The sequence below is a fragment of the Cyclopterus lumpus genome, chromosome 23 (assembly GCF_009769545.1).
Source record: "Cyclopterus lumpus isolate fCycLum1 chromosome 23, fCycLum1.pri, whole genome shotgun sequence".
Taxonomy (NCBI): Eukaryota; Metazoa; Chordata; class Actinopteri; order Perciformes; family Cyclopteridae; genus Cyclopterus; species Cyclopterus lumpus.
In genome coordinates this window covers 5,296,814-5,316,227 of record NC_046988.1, presented here as the reverse complement: position 1 = coordinate 5,316,227, position 19,414 = coordinate 5,296,814, and the positions used below count along the sequence as shown (strand labels likewise).

The window sequence follows — 19,414 nt, the reverse complement described above, 5'->3', positions numbered from 1 at the left end:
CCAAGATGACAACGGTTGCCCAAATGTTCTATTTGATGTTTCAAGCCTCAAGAGCAAGTGGGAGAGAAAGAGTGATACAGAGGGAGAGGAACCGAGGGAAAACAGAGAAAATAAATGGCAATAAGAGAGAGAGGGAGAAAGGGGAGACTGAAAGCAAATGAGAATGAGAGGAGTGGAAAAGAACATTAGCTTGAGAGATGCCAAGTTCACTATCTGCCAGCCTGAGGTGTGTGCAGTCCCGGGTGTCGTAGTGGCAGTGTGTGTGTGTGTGTGTGTGTGTGTGTATATGTGGATGGGGGGGGGGGGGGGGGGGGGGGGGGGGGGTTCAGTGGGTGTCAGGTATGTCTGTCTTTCTCTCCCAGCACTCCAAACATGCGCCATTCGCTGCAGCTGCTGCTCGCCCGGATAACAAATCATTCCCTACAGCGCCTTCTGGTAACCTCGTCATTCCCGCTAATAACATTTGGAGATGCTAAGCTTGTAAATTAGCGAATCTGGACCGAGGAGATATTATTTATGCTTGTCTCCCATCCTGAAAGACTTGTCTTGATGGGTAAATTGTGTTTAATTCTTGGAGGAAGCCGTTTTTTTTCCGCGCCCCAGCGTGAGATGAGATTAATCCCTTGACAACCTTTGCAGGCGCACTTAAAAATTGCTCCCAAATGTCACTGCCGCCGCTGCCACCACCGAGATTTGCGGAGGGTGGAAACCGGGAAGAAACGAGCACCGTGCAGAAATGGGGACACATCCGCACATGATCCTCCCCAACACACACACACACACACACATATTCTTTAAATGTTTTTTTTCTTCCCTTCTTAGCATTTGCAGGAGAAAAAAAAAAAACACAAACATAAACTCGAGGCACAAGCCGTCGCCCGCCCACATACACAGACACACACCTTGCACCCTCCTATAGATTATGTTCTTGTTATACAGACACACACGTACCGTCGCAAATAAAACTGTATCACTTCAAACTGTTTGAGCAGCAACAGCAGACACACGCGTTCACACACAGGAGCAGTTGTCCTAACACACACACAACACTTACAGCTCGTTCCCCAGATTGCCTTTTACTAATTTGTTCCTTCCGAGTGAGAGTTTGTCTTTGATTTAATCTTTCTTTATGGCTCTTGGTGAGAAGACGGTTTATTTACCAAAAAGTCAGACGTGGCCTGCAGAGGCCTCGAAGCCTCGGGCTGCTTTTTCATTTGCAGAGAAATGCCCATCGTTGAATTTAACTAACGAAACACCCCCAGTCCTAGAGCTAAGGGAGGCTCAGAGGCCTCCCTACCCTAGATGCTCTCACCCTGGTGGGGTTTGGTGGACAAGTTGGCCTGGGTGATGAGTCCTGGACCTGGTTCAAGCTCCCCTGCAGCTGGTAGATTAACGTCCCGGGGAGGGGGGAATGGGTGGCGGGTGTATCTCTTTCTTAATGACCCAAAGAGTGGCGGACATACCAACTGTCAACACACATCCGCCTCCTCCTCTTCCCCCATGCCTCCCTCTCTGTTTGTGTCTCTCCATGCGGTCTCATCTTCATGCCTTCGCTCTTTCCTGTTTTTTTGTGTGTTTTTATTTTTGTCCATCTCAATTCACAGCTGTTATTGGGGGGGGGGGACAGAGGAAGTAAAAGAGTGGTGAAAAAAAGAAGAAGAAACGCACATAATTAGATTGTAAATGCTTATTTGTAAATGATATTTGAGGACGAGTTTCGTATGTGTGTGTGTGTGTGTGTGTGTGTGTGTTTGCGCCTCTGTTGACGAGTGCTTCTGCACGCACGCTTGTTGTCCTCCGCGTGCCTGCTTGTTATGTGTATCCGTATGCTTGCGTGTGTTATGCATTATCATTATCAAAGGGGGCTGCTGACCCCTCTTTCTACCAGCGTTGCAGCAGTAAAAACACTCAGAAGTTCATTGCACACCAGCGTGTGAAGAGTTCAGCGTGACTGAAAACAATGAGCTTTAAATGTGTTAAAAATGAGTTGCAAAGTGCTGCAACCCAAAGTTCCACAGACATCTGACCCCCGCACTCAAACAGAAAATGGCACATGTGACTGTTTTCATGAAACAAGTCATTTCTGGTAATTACAGTTATTTGCGGCAACCGTCTCTACACACCAATTACACCCGTCTGGGGCGTTTATGTAAGTGTGCGAATGAGGGCTGGGGGTGGGTGGGGGTGGGGGGGGAGGAGTGAAGTTGAAAGCAAACAATTGTCACATGAAAATGCGAAAACCACAATTTGATGAGACAATGATACTTTTCATTTTGCTACGTCAACTTCAAAAGCAGGAAGTTAGCCTCTGACCTCCGGCTCAAGAGGATTAGTCGACTTCCTGGTTGGTCTCCTTCCAGCTCGGTTTCTGCAGGCCCTCTGAGCACGATCATTGTGACCGCGTTTATTTTTGGAAGAACTTTGATGAAATATGTTACATGATAATAAATAAATAAAAATGGGGGGCTTTAAAGTTGTTTTTGCAGAGCTGAAGAGATGTCATTTAAACAGAACATAATCCGTAAGCTGAATAACATTTAGAGATGTTCGTTCTCTCCCTGCTCCCTCTCTCTGTGTGTGACACAGCTACATAATGTCTGTCTGACGCTGTCTGGAGTTAGGCTGTAGATCTGGCAACACACACTTTACCACACGCACACACACACACACACACACACACACACACACACACACACACACACAGGCACGCATAAAGAGCTGTCCTCTTGCACAGTAATGTTTATTTATTGGAACATTTTAGAGTCGGCATACTTCTGTCAGTGAATTGACAGCTTGGCACAATACTGAGGGCCAAAGCTCACTGGACCGCTGCTTCACTTCAAGACTGATTGATTGGCGAGGATGGAGGAAGAAAACTGTCCATCTGATTACTGATTTTATTCAAGTAGAAGTATATATATATGAGAAAAAGGTTTCTAATAATGCATCAAATCTGGAGTTATAAATAGGAGTCAGTCATTGGTAAAAGGGTCATGTGTTTCTCATTTTTTAACAATTCATCCATTTGCAGTTAATGTAATGTTTAAATGGAGTTTGGTTTGGATGCTCTGCAGATCTTCCAGAAGGTAAGTGGTGACAGTGACCTTTGACCTCCAACATCTGATCAGTTCATCCTTGAGTTCAAGTGGATTTATATGCCACATTTGAAGAGATCCTGTAATATCGCATTCAAGAGAATGGACCAGACGGACAACCCGAAAATCACAACTTCACCGCTACAGCCGCCACATCCTACACACGACATCTTTAGGAATATCATTTAAAACTACAAAACACACTCTGCTGATGTACCGTGTTCACTGATACAAAATGGCATATTCAAACTAAAACTTTATTCACAGGAGACGGCACACATGTGTCCACTGAGCTGCAGTTTCTCAACATATATGGTGAAACCATTCAAATGCACGCCATAACTCACAGCCATGTAAAGAGCACTCACCGAGTCCCAAAGCATTTGAACATTTTCAACTAATGACAGATCAATATTCACCCTAAGGAGAAGAAACAACTATTTTTTCAAATTGCCATGATTTTCTGCCAAAATTCCCCGCTGGATTTTCCTCAGTTTCAGGTTGTTTTAACCAGAGTAGAAATATAATGTAAAAAAAAAAAAGCTATTTATTGACTTCACAGCATGTAGTTTCTGTGTAATTAATGCCACAACTCTTCTGCTTCCATGTGGGGCCACCTCAGTACTGAATGCCCCAGTGCAGCTTTAAAGTATATGTAGCAGTGTATTCCTTTTGCAGACATTGCTGGGGAACATTGGAGATGCATTAAGTGCATTTAGAGATTACCTCGGACGTTCTGCATACCTGCACCGTCCAACACATAATGGGAGAATGTTCCCACTGATGACAAAAGTCAAATCTTCCAACATATTCACATAAACATACAAATGCATGACAAAGTCAAATCTTTCTCATGCAACTTTTGCGCATCAGTGTGAACCGTGACATCAGTGTCACCGGCGAACACCGGCGCTGAGAGCTGTGGCTGTGTCATCTGAGGCTTCGTCACTGACACTGAAGTTATCCCGCAGACCTCCAGTCGGAGCGCCGGCCGTCCTCTGCTGAAGTGCAGCTCTCCGACAGTGTTTATGGAGCTGTGTTTTGTGGTCGGTGTGGTCTCTCCCTTGTCCCTGAGGCCTTGTAAAGAGCCTCACCGCGGGGCTGCACAGCCACACTGCGCCCCCACCACAATACCAGATCTGGCACATGTGTCGAGCAGCAGCCTGTCGGGGCTCCAGATTTATGTCCGGGACCCAACGGGACACCAGGAAGGTGGTCTCGCTTTTGGGTTTGCTGTAGTCTCTGGCTCAAAACAGTTGTGTAAGTGTTGTAGTACAATTCATCATCGTTACACGTCTCCTGCAGCTGAATGGGACTTTATGACTCAAACACACAGGTTACAAAGCATTATTAATTCAAACTACTTATTTTCCCACTACAAGTGAACCATAATTTGCTTTTTATTGTACTATTATTTTTGCAATCATTTCCTCTTTTATAAAGTGGCCGGAAACAAAACTCCTCCGACGATGTGAAAATGAATTCCAGCGATTGTGCATAATCGTTGGAATTTCCCTTTTGATTAATGCAACCAAAAGCTTTTCATTATCCAAAAAGCATTTCAGTTACATAAAGGATTCATTTGAATTCATATAAAGCATCTCAGAATAGTGACGGAGATCGGATCGGAATTTCAATGAACACCGATGCTCTGAATAGTTTATTTTCCTGAGTCTTTCGCTCCTATTTACTCACACATACACACACACACACACACACACACACACACACACACATAGGGCCGGCCTCGTGTCCCGCCGATGATGGCTAACACATGCCGTTTAAACAATCGCCCCAATCCCCCCTTATCTTCAGGAGTTATGGGACTAAATCTACTCATAATACACAGCTCACTGAGGGTGTAATCCCTGGGAACATCAGAATAAATCCAGGCTATATCCGCTACATGCAGACTAGCGGCCAGAGCCAGGGCCATTATGGTGGGACGGAAGAAGAGGAGGAAGTGGGTTAGTGAAGGGCGCTAATGGGTTGTCTATGAATTCATATTAACACCGAGCCATTAGGACACCTCCATCCAGGAAATCCCTCTTGCACTCACGATAAAACAGCTGTCCGAAGTATAAACTTTAAACCCACAATCCCTCTGCGATACCCGCCTCTCTGTTCCCCCCCCCCCCCCCCCCCCCCCCCCCCCCCCCCCCCCTTCTCCCCGCTGGATTGTCCTGATTTGTCCCAATCGAAAAACTCTTAACAATTCCACACAGGGCCCCCGGGGGCAGGGAGACGGCGCCAACTGGTCATATTTGGCTCCGATGAGAGGGGACACAAAAGCAGGGGGAGGACAAATACGTGACGACAACCGAGAGGGCAGTGTGTCTTTCACGCAACCTTTTGCAACCCCTTCTCGGAAAAATAAAAAAAAGTACACAGAAAAAGCAAAGCTGTCAAAATCAAGTTAGTCTCGACTCTGATTCAAAGTCAACTGTCAGGACACATGGCTGTCTGCTGCATGGCTCGTGGCGTCTGTAGCGCCGTCTGGAGAGCACGCATGCTGGGGAAATCCTTGTCATATTAAAAAAAAGTCCAAAGCAAAGAGAGGAGTAAGTGGGCTTTTTAATCTTGGAGCGGAATGAAGTGACGAGGCGATCGAATTAAAAATGCAAACTTGAGTGCTCTCTTTCTTTCCTCCCTCTATTTCTATGTCTCTCTGCCTTTCCTTCCTGGGCTTGAATAAGCAGCCAACACAGCCATCTTAGAGTCTGCGTTGGGGGGGGGGGGGGGGGGGGGGGGGGGGGGGGATCGAGGCCCCTGGGCTCTTTGGCTGGACGACAGTTTCCTGGCCTGAAGGGGTCAGCGGTGGGCTGTCAGAGAAGCTGGCAGCCATTGGGGTTCCAGAGGGGATGTTTTTCAGGAGGGAAGGGGGGCGGGGGGGTTTTGGGGGGTATCTTGTGGCTGGTTGGCATGGAGCGGACACTGACAGTTTCCAAATAGCGACGTTCCTGCCAAGGCCCGCTGAGCTCGTACACATTACGCTACACGCAGGATAAGACCGGAGGCACTCGAAGGCCTGGCGCTGCAAAGCCCCCGACAGATTCATAAGGAAACGAGAGGGCGCCTTATTTATTGAGGCCGTGTTTCACAACTCTCAATCCTCCAAACAATTACACGGTGCAACACGGTGTATGGAGAGTATAATCCCTGGGAGAGAACCGACTTCACGGATTTCCTCGATACGATATTCATCACGCGGCCTTAGCTCGACTGCTAATGGTCCGACCCTACAGACAGAGGGGGAAATAAGCATCCGACAGACGATCCTTTTATTCTACGTAGAGCTTAATATGGAAGACAACTGAAGCAGCATCTGGGATGCCTCAGGATACACCCAAAAAAAAAGATTTGCTTTTTTCCTCGACGACATGCCGATAGAGGCAGAACTTGTATTTAATTTCAGTGAACCTGTAGCTATTTGTCTGTCACCCGTTGCCAGGGGCCGAAGTACCAATTTACTTTATTAATTATATTATTTACACTCTTTACTGTGACAAAGTTGTTTTTTATGTACTCTTTTTGATTCTTTTAAATTGACCAGTATTGCATTTAGGGGACCGGGGCTTACAATAAAATGTAGGATCACATACTTTATGGGTACCTGGCACTCAAAGTCGCCTTCATTTTTCTGCACCGGAGGATGCTGCTTGATCCAGATCCAGATCGCACGTTCACACCAGGTGTAAACGGGGCCCTCCATTCGTGCCGTGCACCCACACACTCTTCCTACCGACTGGGAAGGGAAAAGGCAGAGTGGCGGTGAATGGTTTCCAGTTTCACTATCATTCATAAAACCCAGATGACAAACGGAAACATTTGTAGTAGTTTTGGTCGGGTGTAACGGTGAAGACGGCCCCCGGCTCCTCCTTCGTGAGAACGTATGTAAAAGCTGTGAAAGGGTCTAAGAGGTCGATAGTCTCCTTAATGGCAGCTTGTACCACTGAAATATATTTATTATTTATGATGATGATGTCGTTTTCCTTTTACTCTTGAAAAGTTGCATGAGCCACTTTACTTTGTTTCCCTTTGATATGCTTAGCCTGTGTCCTCTTAGTCTTCCTTCTGATACATAATTCCTTCCACATTGCTTCATCCCTTTTATTTAAATCCTTTTACCCATGGCCGTTTAACGTCCCCCTTTCACTTATTTGTCTTACCTGTGTCCTGTTTCTTATTGCCGTTCCCATGTCCCCTTTTAATCCCCGTGTCTCCCTCATAAACCCCTCTTCCCCCTCTTATTCCTTTTACCCTCGTCCCTCCGCTTCTTCGTCTTTCCAAATCCCTGAGCTGATTCCCTTGTCCCCTCGCCTACAGCCTGTTGTATTCCCTGTCTCTCTTCTCATCCGTTTATAACTGGCCCTTGTTCCGTTAATCCCCGAGGGTTTTGTTTATTTGTGTTGGAGCTGCTTTTACAGCTTGCGACTGACCCCACCTATTTTCTCACCAGTCATTTGAACAGCAGGGCTGCTTTGCAGCTATTCCACCAATTAACATACCATTAGCATAATATTTGCATGTGTGCATTAGGGTGTTGATGGGGAGAGAAAATAACAGTTCTGCGTTTTTTTCTCGTTTTTTTTTTTCCTGTCACGGGGTGACGTTAAAGCGCCCACAGGCTTCTTTATCTGGCTTTGATACTGCTGTTCATCGAACAACATCATGTTTTAAAGTTCGCTGCGAAGAAGTTATGTGACGGGCCCACCTACACGTTGACGTCTGGTGATTATCATCAGCTAATCTGTTCTATCACGATTCTGTTCTCATCAAACTATTATATAAATGTCCATCTTTTTTTACCACTTTTTACTATACAATATAATTAATGAGGAAAACTGTGCTGATCATTTGTCCAGATCACCAAAACGTTGAGCAAATCACGTTTCCAATGGCTCTATGGTTGAGGTCAAAGTTGAAGACAATGGACAAAAGAGGCCCGTGAAAATGAGGCCGAACAGACAGGAAGGATGAAAAGAAAATGGATGAAAGAAGAAAGTGGGCACACGTCACATTGAGGAAGTGACAGTAAAGGAACAGTCAGTCATGGCCCGGACGTGCAGAGACGTGAAGGGAAATAAACAAATCCATACATTTTGATGGAGAGGGGTGAAAGTAGGCCAGGCTGCTCCTGCTGAAGCCGGTGAGCGTTTCATGTGAGTGCGGCGGCTGAGCGGAGGGGCGACGTGTCAGGGGAGTCGAGCCAGTTTCCCAGTCTTGATACGGGATCAGCCCGCGGGGCCTCGCTGTTCCGCCGCGTGCCACGCCTGTCCCTCACACACCGCCGCTCTCAGATCTGTCACATTAGGGCCGTCGCTCAAACACTGACGGCGCTTTGTGATTGTTTGTCTCGTGTCACGCTGATTACTTTGCCCATTGAAGTCTGACTGAAGGAAGTGCATGAAGTTTGTGCGGCGAGGAAGTCACACCCGGTAATGAGGCTAATGGCTGCTCGGTCATTGGCCCGCGTTGGGATTTTTTCATTTTGGTCGCGAACCCTCCCAATCACATGGAGGCTCGACCCTTCTCCCCTCCAGAAACAACAGATGCCAGATACGAGCGTAATCTGTCATGTTTGTATTTAAGACACCAGGACTGAGCAGTGCTGTCATGTGATAATGTCACAAAAACTGTCACACATTAATCCTAAATGTGTAAAACTACTCACACTTAAAACACGGAAAATAAAGTAACAGGGTGGCCATCGCCCAAAAATGATATATAAAAAAAAAAATATATATATATATTTAATATACCATATGCTTGCATATCTCAATTTTATTTTACATCTCAGCATCGGGTTGCTTTATTTTTATGGTTTGAGTGCAGGCACTTTCTGATACGGGATTATTTTATGGACTCTTAATGCATCAGCCACCTAATAATAATGGCCTGGAACGGAGCCTCTTCTCACTTTTATTTAGCATCATTTAGAACGAAGGATGACTGATGAAATATTAGAACATTTGTGCAGCTTAAGTACTGTGCTGAAATCATTTTTATGAGACTTTTACGATCATCTTTTTTCTGTTTTAATGATGCTGCAGTTTGTGTATATATTAGCGTGAAAGACAGCAGATTATCTGTGCTGCCAGGATGAAGGAATAAGAAACTACCCGATAAACACACATTTGTAATAATATGAATTGATGTCAAATTGTAAGCTTTTTTTCTATTCTATTCTATTGTTACTGGGTTACGTTACTAGACAATAATGTATTTTCAAAATGGAGGACCTTACTTCTAAGGATTTGATTTAATTGAAATAAAACATAATTCAAACTTGGTTTTCTCTGGATTTTTTGCACATCGTTGATTAATGGCAGTTTAATAATGTTGTGTTGGTCTTGTTTGAACTCTATTGTCTCATGTATTATGTCTGCATCTTAATGTAATTTTCGAATTAATTTACAAAGCTTTCTCTTTGTTAATAAACAATAATAACAATGATGTTGCAAGACAGTCCGATTTAATTCTAATATCACATCGCTTCTTTTTAATTCCACTCCACATCTCCACAATATTCTGTACGTGTGTGTTTAACCCGTCGTGCATTGTGAAATGTTTGCTCCCGCAGTCTAAATGCAGTCATATATAATATCTAGCGGGCCTGTTGGCCCTGGCTGCTGTGCTGCACTCAGCTCTCTAGCTGCTCTTGTCTCTGTATAATCCCCCCTCCTCATGAATACATTAACGCCGGGGCCTTAAACTCAGCTTAGCTGGCGGCTCAGCGTCACAGCACATCCTATTACCTACTTTAAATCATTAATGTGACATCGTTTTCACTCAATTTCCAAACACCCACGGTTGAAAACTGCATATTTCACCGAGCCGGTGCAGAGAGAGAGAGCGCCGCCCTCAAAGTCACACAGTTGACTAGACGCATGTGCAGCAAAGGGAAAGTGTGTGTGTGTGTGTGTGTGTGGGGGGGGGGGGGGGGGGGGGGGGGTAGTGTGTTTAGATAAACATATACATATAACTTTTTCTTTGAGCTCTGCAGGATTTGCACAAAAAAAGTTTGGGCAAATTAAATCATATTGACAATATGCACAGCAAAATGCGAAAAGGCATTAATTCACACGTAGTTTTCACTCTTTTGTCTCGACTATTGTGATGGAAATAGCCAGTGGATAATTGTGGTTTAAGCTGAGCTAACTCCTACAGTTCACCTTAGGGTGTGTGTGTGTGTGTGTGTGTGAGATTTAATCTGTGAGTCTAGCCACCGTTTACTTCCTCCAACATCTTGTATTCTGCTGACAATACAGGAAAAAGAAAAACCTGAATCCCCCTTTCTTGCTCCTCAAGTATTCACACATAAACCTTTTCTAAGGGTTTTACCTCCAGGCTGGCTCTGAAAAATTCACAACGCCCAGAGAACAACTAAGTCCTTCACTTACCGTAGGAGTTGTGGATCTGCCCCAGTCGGGCCTCTTTATTGCATCAAAAGGGCTTTTTTGAGTGTGTGTGTGTGTGTGTGTGTGTGTGTGAAGCTGTGGTAATTAGCAAACCACATAAAATCATCTCCTCTGAGTGCATTTAACTGTTTTTATGCACAAAGCGTTGGTTGGGGCTGTGGGGGTTGATTGCTCAACATATGGACACAGATGGGGACAGCATTTTAATGGCACACACTGAGTGGGGTTTTGTGTTTTTAACCCTTGGAAGTGAAGGCATGAACATCCTCAACATCCTTAAGCATCAATTAAAGATTTGCTTTTAAATGGGCGACGGCAGCACGGGCATCCGACACGGTTAAAAGACGGTCAGAGCCCAAATCCTTTCCTTTTTTAGTTTTGTTGTTTGTGGGACATATGCATACACACACATTTCATCACTCGGTCACCCCCGTCACCCCCCTCCCTCTCGAGTCCCTTGTTGTGCTTAATTAGGTTATCAGGTTGCTAACGGGCCGTGATTCGGCTCCACGCCTCCCAGCTGGCCCTCTGATTGGAGGGGCAAGAAGGTGGACTTCGCATAATTAGCTTGTTGTTATGGAGATGATTGAATTGTTCGGCGACACGCGGGCAGTGCCATCGCCGTGGTGACTCACGTTGTGCCACTGGGGGTCGGACGGAGGGGAAGTATGGAAGAGGAAGAAAAACACAGGTGGAAAGCATCAGAATTAGATTGAAACTTTTCCTGAAGTGTCTTGATAAAAATTCTGTTATGATTTTAATAAAATTGATTTGACTGTTAAACTCGGTAAAATCATTAACTGAACATCTACTCATCTTCTTTTTTTCTCTCTTTGTTTTATTAATATCATAACAACAGGCGCGGATGCATTCGCTGTCCTCTCCATCGTTAACATTTCTGCATAATAAGGTCGTGGCAGTGTATATTTGTATGTTTATGTGAATATGTTGGAACTGTAAAACCATTGTGTGAATGTATGTGTGGAGGAAAGAAGTGACCAGGACCAGCAGAAGTTTTACCGAACACATTGCTGTCTTTATTAGAGCCTTGTCTGGCAGTAATACTGAAAAAAAGTGAACTTAGAACAGATGGTGGTGGCAGCCCACGGCTTTTTTTTTCTTTTTTTTTTCTCCTTTCCTGTTTTTCTTTATTTCTTTGATATTTTTCTTCATTTTTTTTGTGTGAGAGTACTGCGACTCCTGCTTTTCTGTGGCATGGATAACATCAATAAAAGAGACAGTAGGGAGAGAAAAAAGAAATATACAACTTATATTACACTGTGTTATGAACAAAATATAAATCTATAACTCTATGTTATATTTACATAATTATCTTTCTAGATTTTTTCAAGTTGAGATGGTAAGATATTTAATTTTTTTTTTTGAACTTGTAATAATTCTTACTTTGTTTTGAGCTCCACTCATGACTTTGATTGTCTTAAATAATATCATCATCATTTTCATTGTCTTGATATGGGGTCAGACCTTGCCAGCAGGGATGATTGACGTCTTAATGCCCCACCCACCCACCTGATACCCTAAAAGTGGATTGATCCACTTGGCCCCCCTCCCCCTCTCTCTCCAGCATCGGGTTGAACCATGGCGTGATAACAGGGGTGACTATACAGCAGAAGAAAGACCCGGAGGCTCATCATGTGGCATGTAGCAAACGTCTACAGCGAGAGTGATTGTGGGGTCACGGCGTGACGGCACACCTGAACAGCAGTCACGGCTCCCGGAGCGCCGCGTGGAGCTCAAACAAAGCAAAGGGCTCCTGATGAGAAGTGACTTTAAGGATACTGTATTTACGCCTGGCCGTCTCACACACAAACACAGAGAGGAACACCCTGGTGGATCACGGTAAACACTGCTTTCCTATGATTTAAAAAAACAAAACAGAAAACACCAAACAAAGCATTTGTACAGGATTTTAAATCTAAAATACTAGATTTCATAAAAACAGAAAAAAGGTCAGCATAGGATTCGTTTGGTTGTCATGATAATCTCTTCATTTGAAACGTGTGTGTGTGTGTGTGTGTGTGTGTGTGTGTGTGTGTGTGTTTGTGCATGTATGTGAGTGTATCCAAGCCAAAGATGTTCCGCTGTGTCTCGGTGAGGCGGCCATAACTAGTAAACGGGGACGGGACTCTTTGTTCACAGAAAACAGTTTCCATAAGTGATAAAAACAGATTTCCAAGGAAAAAAAAACAAAATTCAAATAAAAGGCAAAATAAAAGAGAGGAAACTTCACATTATACATTATAATAACCGTTACAAATAAAATTATAATAACAATAAAAAACAAAATCATGTTCTTCTTTTTCTCAGAGTCTGAGTGCTTTTTAGAAATGGGTGTGGACATGAAAGGGTTACGTCTTCAGCTCAGAGGGCCGGCGTCGAGTCCGTCAGTCCAGCTCGCTGGCCTGACTCCGCCCGCCCTGCCGTCCGCAGGATTAATACAAAACGAACGCATCAAAAAAAGAGCGGGGACCAACAAATGCAAAACAAAGCAAGGTAAAATGACAACTTTTGTTTAGATCTAAATACCTACCAGCTAAATAGAATAATGTTTCATTGACTGTCATAGTTTCATATGGTCATAAAAACCCAATAAAGAGAAAAATAAATTATACTGTACATAACTTACTAAACTTAGGAAACGCTGACCATCTTTATAATTATTGTTAATAATATTATTAGACTAGAGGCAGTTTGAAGAGAAAATAAAATACAGTATTCAAATACAAACACTGACTGGCTGCTTTAGCTCAGCTCCGCCCACTGGGGGCAGCAAGACGATGTTGATTGGAGGGAGCAGGAAAACACTGAGGGACAGAACAGTTGTGTGTGTGTGTGTGTGTGTGTGTGTGTGTGTGTGTGTGTGTGAGAGAGAGAGAGTGTGTATATATGTGGTACAATTAATAAACAGCAGCAGTGTAAGCCTGTCTTTCCGTATCTGTGACGTTTTGAGCCTTTTTCTCGCACTGAGAATGAGATTCTACGCACACAGCACACACCGACACACACTCAAGCCAAGTCGCACTGATGTTTTGCCCCGGACGAGAGATCAAGATGGAGGGACGGAGTGAGAAGACGACTGGTGGATTGTCACACAGTGCTTTCGTTTCCTCTCCGGGGCGCCAGAGACTCCCCTTGTCCCCCCTTGAAAAACCCTCAAAGTGGGACAGTCCACGCTGCACTGGTCAGTCCTGGCTGGACCGTCCCAGTCGGATTCCCGTCGGGGAGCGGGCAGTCACAAAAACACGGAGAATAAAAGGGGCGAACAGCTGACAGCATACTGAGAGGTCGAAGAAAAGATATGTTTCTGTTAAAAATAAACATGTCTGATATCTGTCAGGTGCTTTACAACAAAAGGGGGGAAAAAAGGAAAGTCTCTTTTTTCTATTATTCAAACTTGTAGCACAAAAACAACAAATCACATTCACAAGCCACTTATTGGCACCGTGTACCTGAGTGAGAATATTATAGAACCAAAGAACAAAAAAGTGTCTCTTGATAATAAACAGGTCCGCCATCTTAAAGTGTCATCTGTTAGCCTTTGACAGGTCCACTGATCAGTCTTTCATTTTTTTTTAAAAAATGTCTCCATTTCTACAAACGGGTCTAAAAGGTTGCTTTTTGAGTGTGATTTTGATTTCTCCTCATTCGTGGCATTACACTCAAAATCTCGCAGTAGTATTTGAATATTCCTCAGCAAGCGCCGGAGGCTGGCTTGGTCGTCTCGTTCACCCAGACTCCAGTTTGTGTAACAGTCAGTGTGAGTGACAGGTCCTGTGCTTCCGTTGATTGATCAGATGCTGGTATCAGGACTCCAGTGGGAGGGTCTTGGCTCTGTTAAAAGAGTCCACGTTAGTCAGGAGGGGGGGAGGGTGGTGGGTGTTGTGAGATCGGGACGTAAGGTGATTGGCAAAATAAGAAGGTTTTCTTCCTGATTGGTGGGTTTGGGGTTGTGTGGGGTTAACCAGCAGTGATTGGCTTCTAATTAGGCGTCTGTCACGCCGCCCTATTGGGTGATATGGTTCTCGTTGTCGCTGGTGTACTCTGCTTCTTCGTCCTCGTATTCGAAGTCGTCGTACACGTCGCCGTTGCTGTCGTCCAGCCGCAGCTCCTCCTGCTTAATTCGTGGCTCGTCCCCCTTCAGGCCAGCCATGTGGGGGTTCTGGTGGTGGTTGGCGTTGGGCTCGGGGCTGCTGGACATGCTTGAGTGCTCTGAGGGCATTTGGGGTGAGGGCATTCCGGCCATGGAGAGGGCACCTGGGTAAACCACGCCTGCGGAGGACAAGGGCAACTGGCTCTGCTGCCTGCAACACACAAGGAAGAGCTGCTTTAGTACATGACCGGTTCAAGCTGCATTAGACGGCTAACGTGTCCACGAGTAACTACATATGCTGTCCCTGATAGTTTCCATGTCTTTATGCTAAGCTAACTAGCTGCTGGCTGTAGCTTCATATTTACTATTGAGAAAAGGTATCAGTCTTCTTCCTCTAACGCGTGTGACTCCTCAGCACCAATTGGATATGTGTACAGGTTGATTTGGTTGAATACTTGTGGCGGACAAGAAGAGTAACGTGATGTAATAAACCAGAAAGATGAGAGGAAACATCTTTCTGTGGGTTCCTTTCCTTTTCATCAGAGGTTGAATTTATATTAGTTAGCTTGGCTTATTAAGAAAAAGGAAATGACAAAACATATTAAGGAGATTTAATAAGCACTCAATTAAAACGGAAGTAAAATCAACCCAAATAAAAAATGTGTGTTGATTTCAAAGAAATCCATTAACTGAACAATCTAAATTAGAGGTGTTGATAAGTTGAACGTTTACAGCAACAAATATAAAAGCAAATATGAATGTTCTTTTGTTTGAACTTGAAACTGATATCACGAGACGTGATACATGTTCTAACAAAAGAAAATCTAAATAAAGTAAAAGAGCAAATGCCAATTATGTGCTAATCAGAGGATGAATATTAAATACCCAACTACCCCAAAGTATAAAAAAACGAATTGCTATCTTACGACTCAACATAGAAAAACAGTTCCCCTAAACAGTTCCCCTACCCCACACTGAAGTATTGTCTCATTTCCTGCCTGCGGGACCTCATGATGGCTTTGTACTCGCCGATGCGCAGCTTCTTGCCGTCCACCAGGCAGGTGCGTTTGGGCCGCGGCTTGTACTTGTAGTCTGGGTATTTCTCCAGATGCTGCTTGCTGAGGCGAGCCTGCTCCTCATAGTACGGCTGCTTCTCCAGGTTGGTCATGCCTTTCCAGCGGGAGCCTGGACGGGGACGCATTAATGATGATGAGGATGATAAGCAGTTTCAGTTTACAAGAGTATGGGGGTGTATGAAAAACAACTGCGATATAAATAAAACAATAACAGGTCGTTATGGTCATTATAGAGACATGAAATCAATACAAATCTGTAGGTCTGCTTTCAGATCAATAACATTGTGACAGGAACAAATGTCTGCGTGGCAAAGGTGAGCGCACACACACACACACACACACACACACACACACACACACACACACACACACACACACACACACACACACACACACACACAGATAACAGTGGAAGTTTCACACAGAAAGAGGTTAATGAGGAGAGTGTTGCTGACGACAAGTACTTATCTAAACTAATGAGGACTTCACTTAACCTGCTGTCATCTCTCTCAGCTCAGCTTATGCTCATAGATTTGTAGTATCAGTTCCCTGCATGTGTGTGTGTGTGTGTGTAATCTTGAGTATGTCTTTCCCTGTGTGTTTCATATCTGGTCTGAATTTGCACTTGACTACTGTATGTTTAATGGGTAAAAGCTGTCAGCACTTGGCTGTTCTCGCTCTCTGTCCTTCTCTCTCTGTTCCGCGATCTGTTAGCAATTGAGAGAAGGGGGGACACTGAGAGAGCGAGGGCTTATTAAAACCAGATTTCCCTGTGTTATAAAACGCTTAGGAGCTCTTTAAAATGTCAGGGCTGATCCCGGCGGTCTGGGGGAAATGTCAGGCGGCCTCGCGCTGCTTGTTTAATGCATAATGAATTATATCATCATTTGTCGGAGCCGTGCGCTCCCCAGCCGTTCATTAACAGCCGCTTACACAATGCCACCGCGTGTAATGAAATCACTGTGCGTGCTTGAGAAAGTGGGAAATAGGACCCACAGCACATGCATCCTTCCTTTCACTCGGGTTGCACAGTGGGAAGTATTGGGTTAAGTGACAGGGTGGGGGGCAAAGGCTCCTGTCACTCCAACAGCAGGCTGTGTGTGTGTGTGTGTGTGAGTGAGAGAGAGAGTGTGTGTTTTACCAAGGATCTTGCTGATGTTGGAGTTGTGCATGTCGGGGAAGGCCTGGAGGATCTTTCTCCTCTCGTCCTTGGCCCAAACCATGAAGGCGTTCATCGGCCGCTTGATGTGCGGCTCGGCGGTGCCACGACCCCGGGCCTCCCGAAATATTCTGGAGTCTGACACGCTGGGGGAGCCTGAGGGGAGGGGGAAGGGGGGGGGGGGGGGGGGACAAGGTGAGGAGAGGCAGACCGAAATACAAATAAAGACATTAGATACGTATAACAGCATGCATGCCCAGTGAAAACAATTATTCTCACATTTTGAGGGTTTAGAAATTTTTGATAAAGTGAAAGATGTTTATTTTGAGCAAGATTAAAACATATAAAAACAATATATTACTTTAAACTGGAGAAATGTATCGAAATGAAACTCCTAAAATTAAGAAGAATAACATTTTCCAATACTCCCTTTCTAGCAATTGTTTTAAAAAAGTCACACTTTTTGTCACATAAATGGCCGCACGCACGCATGAGTGTGTGTGTGTGCGTTTATGTGTGTGTGTTCCTACCGTCAGAGTCTCCGCTCATGGTGAAGTCCAGCATGGCGTGGCTGAACTTGTCCTCTGCCTGCTGTTTCAGCTGTTGACTCAGACTCTCCAAGGCAGCCTTGTCCTAAACAACAAACAGTTCAGCAAGTGAGTGAATGAATGAGTGAAACCACAGTACAGTGATGCCCAATTCACTTGTAAACATTCTGGTTCTGACAACTGATTTTAAATAGATGTTTGGCTCGGTTTTTCTTTCTTGATATTCACTGATATTATTCATGGCATACTTATAGCTAAAGGGAGCACTTGTTTCATGTCACAAATTCCTGTTTTTGAAGCGGAGAAATCAAATTAGTTTTTCTGTTAGCCAATCTGTGTGCAAGGAAATCCGTTTTGAAGACATAAACTCCTTCGCAGACGTAACAAATGAATGAAGGACACATATCCTCCTTTGATCTGAAATAAATCAGTTAATAATAATATTTTTTTCTGTATCAGTTATCCCAGATAAAGCAAACAAATACGAGCAGCGGTTGCAGCAGATAGACAGTTTGTGTTTTGTTCGTTTCAGTGGAAATTTGCGTAAATGTTAATGTCAGCAGCAAATTGTTAGTTGAGTGCTGTACGCCTGCATGCTTGAACACACATCTGTGTGTATGTCTGCATGTGCAAGAATGTTGATTACATTTAGTCCTATTTGGATGTTTACTGTTTTGTGTGTATACTGTATATTGTGTGTGTGTGTGTGTGTGTGTGTGTGTGTGTGTGTGTGTGTGTGTGTGTGTCGACTCCTGGCAGCCACCTGCGAGAGTGGAGTGCAGCGGCTTGCCTCTCTCTCACAGAGGCCCCGAGGGTCGACGCATTAGAGAGAGAGAGAACGGGAGAGTGCAGCGCGGACGAGAGCGAGGCCACGCCGCACGGCCCCCTGGGTATTTATTACAACCAATAAAAGGCTGATTTACTGAGCATTTACATGCGTAATGCAAGCAGCCGGCACACTCTACATGACTGCCGATCAGCACACACACTCTCGCATACACACACACACACACACACACACGCCGCTGTTCACCAGCGCCAGCGTTTTGCAGTTTAATTACACGATTAGGAGCCGTACCCAAAACACTGTCGTCTTCTAAAACAAGCTTCCAAAAAGTGTCCCTCTACATTTACATGTGACCCTGCCGAGCTGGCTGGCTGGGAGGAGGACAGAATGATAATGAAATGCATTTTCTGTCCAGCAGAATTTATTGTTAACGATAACCGCCCCCCCTGATTGGAATAAATATGGATAAAAACAGGTAGGGGAGAGGGAGAATGGAAGGCAGAAGCGAGCTGTGCAAATGTTCTTTTTTTGTCATTTAAAAAATAATTAATGATGAATGTATTACATATTAATAAATTAACAATTGTTTGCCAGATATAGCCATTTTATATGCAAATCAGAAACATTTTAGGAATTTTCCTCATTTCACACAAATGATCGGCCTCATTCAAACCTCGTCCGAAGAAAAACGAGCAGAAAACGTGTCTCACACTTTCAGATTTTGTGCTTCAATGTGCCGTTACAAAGGGCTTTTTGCTGTGTGTGTGTGTGTATGCATGCGTGTATTGTGTGTGTGAGTGTGTGTGTGAGACAGAGACGGAGATGAACAGGGAGACAGAGTGGATGACAGCCTAGTCTGACATTAAGCCCCGGCACAGTACATGAGAAAAGTGGATTGAATGGCTGACACTGGAGCCAAGACACAAAGTAGCGACAAAACTAATCCTCTGAGTGTGTCAGAGATGACACCGTTGTATCCGGGCGCCAAGAGCTCGCCGGCTTCACACTCACGCAGCACAAAGCCAAAGGGCCGAGGAAGCGGCGTGGAACACATTGGCTTTGGAAGATTCACATTTTCGTTCTCCAAAAAAAAGTAATCTAAATGTTCTAAACTTTAAATTAAGAAAGGCTTTAAAATAATTAGTTTGAATCAAACAACAACAAAAAAATGATAGCCTTACATGAAAACAAATTTTTTTTCTGGTAAACATATATTC

The 19,414-nt window shown here is 44.4% G+C and overlaps 1 protein-coding gene across 2 annotated transcripts in view; it reads right to left on the bottom strand.

Moving 5' to 3' along the window:
* Positions 1–11,580: 11,580 nt before the first annotated feature.
* The window catches only part of sox5 (SRY-box transcription factor 5), an 83,044-nt gene continuing 75,210 nt past the window's right edge, over positions 11,581–19,414 (bottom strand). For both annotated transcript variants that reach the window (XM_034526742.1, XM_034526743.1), the window contains 4 exons: positions 17,393–17,495; positions 16,845–17,018; positions 15,596–15,812; positions 11,581–14,838 (listed from right to left, as the gene is read on the bottom strand). In XM_034526742.1, coding sequence (XP_034382633.1) covers positions 14,541–14,838; positions 15,596–15,812; positions 16,845–17,018; positions 17,393–17,495 — 792 coding nt within the window. In that variant the 3' untranslated portion in view covers positions 11,581–14,540. The remainder of the gene's footprint in view (positions 14,839–15,595; positions 15,813–16,844; positions 17,019–17,392; positions 17,496–19,414) is intronic.